This window comes from Lolium rigidum, chromosome 2, assembly GCF_022539505.1.
Source record: "Lolium rigidum isolate FL_2022 chromosome 2, APGP_CSIRO_Lrig_0.1, whole genome shotgun sequence".
NCBI lineage: Eukaryota > Viridiplantae > Streptophyta > Magnoliopsida > Poales > Poaceae > Lolium > Lolium rigidum.
Window position 1 is genome coordinate 242,670,183 of NC_061509.1, and position 9,920 is coordinate 242,680,102.

General features: G+C 46.8%; 1 protein-coding gene across 1 annotated transcript; it reads right to left on the reverse strand.

Moving 5' to 3' along the window:
* Positions 1-7,199: 7,199 nt before the first annotated feature.
* Positions 7,200-8,174, reverse strand: LOC124690712 (protein PHOSPHATE-INDUCED 1-like). Its single transcript, XM_047224064.1, has one exon. It carries the CDS (start codon positions 8,172-8,174, stop codon positions 7,200-7,202), a length of 975 nt encoding a protein of 324 aa, XP_047080020.1.
* Positions 8,175-9,920: the final 1,746 nt, after the last annotated feature.

The window sequence follows — 9,920 nt, forward strand, 5'->3', positions numbered from 1 at the left end:
TTCTGAGCTTCGAGCTCCGTAACTCACCTGGATATACCGCTGGCATCTTCAGCTCGGCCTGATCCTAAATGCAGGACGGGTGCAGGCGTGCAGCCTCCCTCCCATGGGGAAGACGAGCAGCGAATTCACAAATCCTGCGCGCGTGCATGAACCTAGAGGAAAGTTTTATACTCCACATAGATTGAATGATCCATTCCACCGTCCACCTGCATCCGGCAAGACATTGCCCGACCTTGCCAGCCTGCCTGCCAGGGTTTACCTAGGGCTCAAGCAAGGTGAATTTTCTTGTCATACTCAAGTTACCATGGCGTGCAGGTACGGCACCGCGTGAGTTTGATCCTGCGTCCCCAAGACGAGCGATGGCACAGGCTGTCCGCCGTGCAGTCCGAGGCCGCCTCGCGCGCCCCCGCCGAGGAGACGCGTCCCAATTGTTTGACGGGCCTCGGCACCGGCCGCGATGCTAGTGGAAAGCACATGCGACCAGCCCGCGCGCCACCGGCGGCCGCGCGGCGCTCGTGCGGTCGCGGTCCCGTGGTGCCGTGGCGGCGGCCTCATGGGGAGGAAACCACGAGCCTCACCTTGCCTTGCGCCGGTTCTACGCATGGTTCATTAACGAAACATATAGTTTGCTACATTACAACAGTAATAGTATGACATTTTCTAACCAGGCTGTCTGCGAAGTTCGAATTCACATTACAGACCACTGAAACATTACAGAACCTAGCAGTAGATGAGATAGCACAAACCATACACAATCTTTCCTAATAAACGCTATCCGTTGTCTAGTCTTAGACATGTTGACGCCCATCCATGTGAGCGATTCAAGACTTCCTCCGGCCCCCCCTGATAATCTTAAGTTATCTATGGTAAGGACTCTCCCCCATATAACCAGCTAGAGAATTTTAATCTTGGATGACACTTTCAGAGACACAGATGTTTGAAATTCTTTGACGTAGCCCTAGTTTGTAGAGAATTATATAATGTTTTCATTGTAAAGCCTTTTACTCTAACATTTTGCTAGAGCTCGGGCTATGCGAGACCAATGCGATTATACCAAATATCCTCCCAAAATTGATCTTATTACCAGAAACTTGGATTCTATCATAGATGGTATACAATATTCTTTAAACCTTCGTTAGACCATACCATAATTTGGAATTTCCATCTTTATATTCCACGCGTGTCAATATTTCTTTCTGAAGATATTTTTCTTTAGCCTTTGTTGCCAAGGCTAATCCTCATTCCCAAGCATCCACAACTATTTGGACAAAAGACTCATTAGATAAAAATTTAACACCCCAACCCAAATAGTTTGGCATAGAAACTACCTCGCATTTAAATAGGTGACATTTCCCAACCCTTTGATCCTACTCAATCATCTTGCCTGCCACCGTATTTTACATCACCATTGACGCCCTACTCAATCCTGTTTTTTAGCACCATATTTTCTTATCACGGCAAGGTGGGAGTCGCCTGCGACCATCCTCTTACGGTTGTAATAACCATTTTCTGGGCTAATGGAAAGTATTATTTGTAACAAACTATTTTACTTAAACTCTTCATGTAGTTAAATGTATATAGTTTAGTTGGTACAACATTCGATGTACTATCCAATATTGTTGTTATATCATTACTATCAAACTGAAAACGTAAAAATACTCATGTACATTAAGACACATACTTTTCATAGCATTACAATACTTATTCATTTTTCATTGTCTAGCGTCAGGGGTACCCTCTTCAATGAAGGATATAATATTTATTATGAAAAATACATTTATGATGCTAATATCAAACAACATTCCATCGCCATTTTTTAGTATTCAATTGTATGAAAAAAATATTTTGCGATAATATGTTTGTCCATTCTAATTCCAAGCACACCAATAGAAATATATTAATCAATAAATTTAATGTATTTATATATTACTGTGCAATTATATGTATCCTTTCCCTTTGTAACCTTAAATATCACAAAAACTTGGTTGGCAACTTTAGATTGCAATTTGAGGTAACCAAAACACACAATTCTAGATGATATGAAGTATTAATGTTTATCTCGAAATATCCTATTCCACACGAGCTTAGTCAGCCCTTTCATGGTAAAATGAATGAATAGCGTTAAAATATCCATAAATTGCTATGTCGTTCACTTTTTTTTTTAAAAAACCGTTTCCTTTAAAATAATAATGTAACCTGCTTAATTAGCACGCATTCTGGAAATAATTGCAACTTGGTCTATCCTAAATCCAACCGCATCGAAAGTATTTGTGCACATATACCTAAACAAAAACATACACACCAATATTTACGTATGTACAACCCTAATACATATGTTGAACCTACTATAATGATAATCATACCCTTTGGTATGTGTGGTCTAGGTCCTCGTAGTTAAGAGCCACGAGGCGGACGCCTTATTGCCTTGTAAAGAAGGAAGAATGGCGGGTGGAACCTGCCTCCACGTGAGAATAAAATTCACAAAGGAAATATCATTTCCTCCCCGGTTGGCCCAACATGTTAGATTCGCAGTAAAAACATGTTGAATGCTTCACCTATGTTGAATGCTTCACCTATGATAACTGCATCTTTATTGGATTTCATCATTTCTTCTTTTTAATTAAGGATCAGGTCAAGTGAAAAATAATTCATAAAGGACGCTAGGTTGGTTGTCTATATTCCCTTATTTTGACATTGGTGGTGTTGTCCCAGTCACAGATGCATGTGTTTGTCACCACCAAGCCTTCCCAGGAAAAGTAGCATAGTCATCCTAATCACCCATCCTTCACTATTGTTAGTAAAATTATTAGCAATAATAAAATCATTTTGTTAGAGATTCTAGCATAGAGTAAGTGTGTGATTCACGTCAACAGACTAAGAGTATGAGGTCTTGCTTGACTACAATTAGTTTTATTTTGATGTCTTTCTTCTACTTATAAGTTGGGTTTCGTAATTATTATGTAACATTAAATGATAACTACAGAAATTTACTTTAATATATTTTCTCATGAAGAAATCTGATTCTCTTTCTCCCTTTGCAAAGCTTCAAAAACATGTTGAATATAAGTTTGATAAAAAAAGTTCTTACGGTTCAATCTAACTAGAGAGGTGAATACGTGAAATTGAATGCACCTTTTCAAACACATGGCATCTCACACCATCTTTGGTGTCCCCATGCACATAGGCAAAATGGCTCTGCTGAAAGTAAACATTGCCATATTGTTGAAGTAGGACTCGCTCTTATTGCAAATGCATACCCGCCTCTTAAATTCTAGGATCAAGCTTTTCTCATCACTACATATCTTATAAACATGTTGTGTAAAAAAATTATCAATCATGATGCACCAGTCTATCGTCTTCTAGGAACTCAACCAAATTATTCCTTTCACTATGTGTTGCATGCGCTTGTTGGACTAATCTCCATCTTTACAACAAAAGAAAACTTAAATTTTGCTCTAAGCAGTGTGTCTTTCTTAACTATAGCACATGACACACGGTAGTCAAATGTGTAGAGGTGTCCACTAGACGTGTGTATATTTCTCGAGATGACGCGTTTGACGAGGTTGTTTTTGTCTTCAATATCCTTTATGCGAATGTTGGTGCCTTGATTCACCAAGAAATTCTAGTAATTGGTTCATCTCTTCTTAATTCTGAACATTGGAATGAAATTGTTGAGGATTTACATGTGGAAAATAATCCTACTACTAACCTCACTACTTGACATGTTCACGATGTTATGCATGTTATTGGAAGAGACTAGACAATTATATTGAATAGCTCTTACTTCATGATGTTCAACTACGAAATATGGAAGATGTAGGAGACCGCTCTTAAGAAAAATCCAACAATATTCTCCCATATCGATCACCGTGAAACTGCTAGACTCGAAGGGTGAGATATTCAAGAATGCTCGAGATGCGGAAAGCTACAATGCCTTTGGAGTGTTGCTATGCGTACAACCTTCCTAGTCTGATCCGTGTATGACGCAAGACATACGGCCATCTAGGTGTGAACAAAATTACAACATGTCGGTTGATTATTCTCCGAACAAGAATCATACAAAGATGTGTTGTTGGCACAATAATTTTTTATGTCTTTAAAAAACAAAATTAGTTGGGCATGCTTTTGAGAGAGAATTAAACTAACAACAACGTCTTCTATGTAAAGCTTAGTCGAGTGAGCCATGTTTTGCAAATTGTCTAATGAGATTGAAATGGAGGGACATCTCTTCTTTGAGTGCCAAATCTCGAGATCTCATTGGTGTTGTGCCAAGGTGGCTCTAGGTTGGTTCCAACCTCGAATATCTTTTGATGTTTTATTTTAATATTGCTCTGTGAACTCTGTGATTGAACTCCAATCACCTTTAATGGGATTTTTTTGGACCTCTGGTATCTTGAACATAATGCCCTGCGCCTGGTCAATTTAGAATGCAACTAATTATATGGTCTTTATAAGAAGATCGATGTTTCTCCACTTAACATTATGTTAAAGTTGATTTCTTATACTTGCACAGTGGATCTGCTTATTGCCATTAAGCAATGTGGAAAGAGGTGGTGAAGCTGCAACACGATGGCTAGGTCGATCCGTGTCTGCAGTTGTTATCTTATACAAGACATGGAATAGGCTCAAATGTGTTCTTTTGGACAAACGCTAGGCTGCACCCGGTTGTAAAATGTAAAAAGCAAACAACGGACTACCTTTAGATTCCTCTTATGCACGAGATAAGTGATCAAATCACATGCTTTCGATCATGTAGAAAAAATGTTTCGTATGTAGCAATAATTTCAAAATATATAGCATCAGTTTCTAACATTTTTTCCTACGGTCTGCTAAAGTCACGAAGAAAATCGCAAATACCATTAGCCAGTTATTTGGGTGAAAAATATCTCGTCAATGCTGCAAAACTTCATGAATGTAGATTTTTTCTCTGCATTTAGCATTTTAAAAAATGTGACGTCCTTTTGCAACATTTATCTACAACACATCCAAGATTTTTGCCTAACTTATCCAATATTACAAGAACACATGTGTAACATTGGTGCAATATCTCTCTATATAGCATATGCACAAAGATCACTGCAACACTTTGCCCATACTTATACAACAGAAACAAGGCACACATGTAGCACATGGAACCACCCATTAACAGCGATTTTATTTAAAAAATGACATTCCTCAAAAACCATGGAGGCACCGCCATAACCTATTCGAACTCGCCGACCATAAATCCAACACACAAGTGGCTTGTCAGAGTCAAATCAGGTGACCCTTGGAGTATTCCACTTCTAGACTTCTTCCCTTATCTCGCCTGTGTGAGATTGCTCCCTTCGAGATCTCCAATGTTAGCCGAGTTGCTGCTTCGGCAGCCTGCACAAGGACGAGTTGTACCCACACATACCACCAAGTGAAGGAGACGGTGGATGGATCGGCATATTAACCTCGAACACGGATGAGCGGCAGCCATAGAATAGAGGAGCCCATGCGGAGGAGCTCCAGCGGCCCAGTAATCAGGGGAGGAAGAAAGAGGATAGCTCAGGGCATCGGGGAATCATGCAGGGGCTGGAGGCGGCCGTGAAACAAAGCAAGGGAATGGGGGCATTGGTAGGCAGATGAGTTTTTTCGGAATGGGTTTTTAGGGAAATATACACATCGTCGTACCCGGCTGTTATAAGTTAGAGACTTCTGTTCTTTTGTGATTCTAAGCATAAACAGATTTCGGTTTCCTCGTGGAAACCTCTGTTACATAGCCAGATGATGCATCATCCGGTTCATTTGGAAACAACACGCACGTGTAAAAGTGAGACATGCCTTATCCTTTCTATTGTGGTTGTTGACCACTTTTACTCGTTTTTTTGCACCACGGCGATGCGGATAGAGACATGAAGAGGTTGAGTTCCACCGCGGCTTGTACGGCGAGCGACGGCGATGAAGTCCCGTTGCTTGCGAAGGATATCCTGCACGCAAGATCCAGTAGTGGAAACCTCGATGGCGGCGGCGGCGCTGCTCCTCCACCCACCCAGCCCGGCCAATCTGCGCGGCTCCTCCGCCGTTGCTGCAGATCTTCAATGAATCATGGCCGCTGCTGCGCCCATCCACCTCTTCTCCGCCACCCCTGAGCCGATGTTGATCTGCGCAGATCCTCTGCCGGCCTCCGTTGTGGTCCACCACTGCTGCATCTCATCGTGCGGCTAGAGCTCCATCCGCCGCCATCCCTGGCTCCTTCCGTCGTCCATAGTTGCAGGATCCCCAACCGAGAGACTTGTCCCGAGGAGGCGGTGAGGTCTACCATGGCAGCGCCTTCGACGTGCATGGAGAGCACGGAGGAGGAACGACATCCTTGACGCTTTTTAGGGGTTGGAAGGAGCAGTTGCAGTGGCACCTGGCATACAGGAGCCCCGTCAACGCCTCCGACGTGGCGGATTCGTCTCCGGTGAGCTCGGATCGGCCATAGCAGTGCCTCCATGGTCGACTATGGAGATAGATTTTGAGAAATTTTATCGATGTTACTTACATCATTGCAATTTGATACATATGTTTATATTTTTGTTGTGTAAGTAGGTGCAAAGTGATACAGTGATTTCAGTGTATATGATACAACTTGATTGCACCAACGTTAAATACATGTTCCTATAATGTTGGATAAGTTAGGCAAGAAATGTTGGATATAATGCAGATAAATGTTGCAAAACTTATAACATTTTCCAAAATGTTATGTACGCTTAGAAAACAAGTTGTTACATTCAATTTTTTTGTACCATTGGCGGATTTTTTTTATACCATAATTTCGTGACTTGACAAGCTATATGAAAAATGTTAGAGACAAATGTTACATACCCCGGCAAAAATTGATACATACGAACTATTTTTGTACCATGATCCAATGTTCGGGAATCGCTCACTTAAGTAGATTGGACGACTCAGAAAGCGCCTGATGGATGACATTTTTACAACCGGTCGTAGCCTAGTGCTGACCTCTCCTCATTTAGGTTGTACTGAGTACTATCAGAAACTGGGTTTGTACCCAGTAGAATTTGACTCGGCCGTAAACTGGTACACCACATTAACTTGGTGCATGCTTTCGTACAAAGCAGGTCCTCCGCGCCTTATTCTAGAAAAATGAATTGCATGCTCAGATATATACACAACTTCTCAGCAAACGAACAAAATAATAATCCTAGAATGCAATCTGCAGCTTTGCGCTACACCAAAGTGCTGCAAGCAGACGTGGAAATGTCGAAGAGCGCCGGAAGCAAGTACTTCCTGCCGCGCGCGCCGTTGGCATTGTAGCTGGCGCCGGTGGCCGAGTCAACCTTGAGGTCCCCGGCGTAGCCAGGGTAGGAGCCGCTGCCGAATTTCCCCGTGCAAGCGGTGCAGGCCTCTAGCGGCGCGTCGCTGCTTCCCTGGTAGTAGGCGTCGCCGAACGGGTTGGTGACGGCGCCGGCGAGCATGCTGGCGAGGTTCATGACCATGCCGTCCACGCCGACGTCGCCATTGGGGGCCACGAGTGGCGGGTCCTGGGGGCCGTAGGCGGGCTGGTGGAATGGCCACGCGCACTGTCCGGGGCACTGCGTCGCCGGGTTGCCGACCCAGATGTAGGCCGTGCCGGCGCCGGCGTCGGAGCCGTGCAGGCTGCACCGGCCCATGCCGAAGCCCTCCACGGCCACGTCCTCCGCCGTGAAGACCACCGCGATCCCGCCTTTCTGCGGCTTGGTCGTCGCGGCCAGGGAGGCGATCTGCTCCAGGGTGAGGGAGTTTCCCATGGATCCCGCGCCATCGGCGCCGTCGGAGAGCTGGCTCGCGAGCAGCACCCGGGTCGTCTTCTTACCAGCGCCGTTGGAGCTCGTGCTGGCCACGGGGGAGAGGTACTGCTGGTCGATGGTGCTCCACCACTGCGCGACGGACGGCGCGGCGGCGGCGGCCTTCGTCTCAGCGGTGAGGGAGAGGAGGAAGTCGACGATCACCGATTTCTGCGCCGCGCTGAACTTGCCGTACCAGAGTATGGACACGGGGATGTCGCCGTGGAGCACGGCTCCGCCGTTGTGGAAGGAGAGCATGTCGGCTGGGTCTGGCCGGTACAGCTCCATGCGGCGCCTCGCCCCCATGCAAAGCTGCGCCGTGCTCGCAAGCATCACCGCTGCAAGCAGCACGACTGGCGTTGCACGAACGACGGCCATCTTTCTGACTTGGGGTTTTGGTGGAAGAACAGAGATAGCTTGGCTATGGCTAGACGCTAGAGTGGGCAGGAGAGAACTCGAAGAAAGGTGTGTGTGTGATCGATGCTGAGATATGAGCCCAGGAAGCGCTCATTTATAGGGAGGCTCCAGCACGGCAGCACCGAGCCCTTCCGTTCCCGGATGCTTCCCTCGGTCAGCGGCATGCGGATCTCAAGGTGCAGCTGTCCGCTCCGGCGCTGCTCGTAGAACTAGAGATTGCGGCATCTTGAAAAATCAAGCCTCGCTGAGCTGTTGTGGTGAGGCTATAACCTAAAGAAAAGGCCAGATCTGGGACAAAGTAATTTTCCGGCAGAGAGTTGTATCAGTAAGTTTTCATTCCTCCCCCAATCTGCTCCCGAGTCGCTACAGTAACTGCTCCCTCCCTTTTCTTCTCCGGGCTGCTCCTTCCTCCTCTCCGCCGGAGTAGCCGGCCGGAGATGGAGAGGAGTTAGCGCCGGTTGTATATATGTAGGTTTCCCTCTTGGTTTGCTGCCCCTAGTGGCGTTTTGGAGCTGTGCCTCAGATCTAGGCGGCAAGATCTGGGGATTAGGGTTCTTATCCTTGCTTCTTTGTCTCCGGTGGTCGGAGCATGCGAGCCAGGAGAGAGCCACCGTCTCCATTAATAAAGTAGTTGTCGCGGATCTGCCGCTCGCCGCCGAAGAGCCGCGAGGCGGAGCCCCCCGGCCGGCCATGGAGGCGAGGGGAGGGGCGAAGCTTTCGCGGCACGCGGTGGAGCTTCCTCCGGCCGGCCGTGGAGGCGAGGAGGGTGAAGCTCAGCCGGGTGCTCTCCCCGGCGGAGCGAGAGATCCGTGTTCTTCTCTCGACACTCGGATGTGACGAGTTCTTGGGTTGTTCTTCCTCCTCCTTGTGGTCGTGGAGATAGACAGGAGGGGACAGCCCGGTGCTCGCCGATCCGGAGTCGAGAGGCACACGGGTGAGCGTGCGGTGCTCACCGAGCTGGAAGCTTTCTATTGGCGGCAGATATCAAGCGCCGGCGACGTCCGCCGCCGCTATTCTTGGCCAAGGGGCCTCTCCGCACCTCGGAAGAGCCGACTCCGGGACCATCTACTTCCTCCGAGCCGATGTGTCGAAGGGGAAGATCTTTGATCCGGGCGTGGTAATCCATCCTCGGTGGTGAACCAAGTGGCGAAGTCCCCGGCGTCGCCGCCAGAGACCACGGCCCAAGATCCTGTCGACGCGGTGGAGAAGAAGGACCCGATTGCTTTCTTTTTAATCTTTTTGGGTTCCTTTTTGTAAAATCTTCGGACTCTTGTGCTAATGTTCCAAAAGCCAAGGTCCTCCTTGTAATTGTTCCCACCGACTAATGAAGCTTCCAGGCCCTTTGTGGCCTTATCTGTTCAAAAAAAAATATAACCTAAAGAAAGCGTAGGTTAGGTCAACAGGCAAGCTACAATTGCAAGCAGCCGGAGACGATGGGCGACATACAAGAGCTGGTTTTGTCTTCTCCACTCTCCAGGGCTGGTGATTCAGCAGACAAAACGGCTGCGCGTGCGGGCAGGGGACACAAGTGATCCAGGGTCGTCGTCCATGGATCGCGTTGCCGTTCGGCTGCACATGCAGTCTGTGTCCTCCGTGCCGCGACAGGCTGAATTGAGTATTCTTAGCTTCAACGGACGGGGCTTCGGCGTGGCTGCTCTCGTGCGTTGGTCGCATCGCATCACGACCAGGCTGGACGTACGTGGTACA

Coding starts and splice junctions, on each gene's coding strand:
- LOC124690712 (XM_047224064.1), bottom strand. CDS start 8,174: ATGGCCGTCGTTCGTGCAACGCCAGTCGTGCTGCTTGCAGCGGTGATG.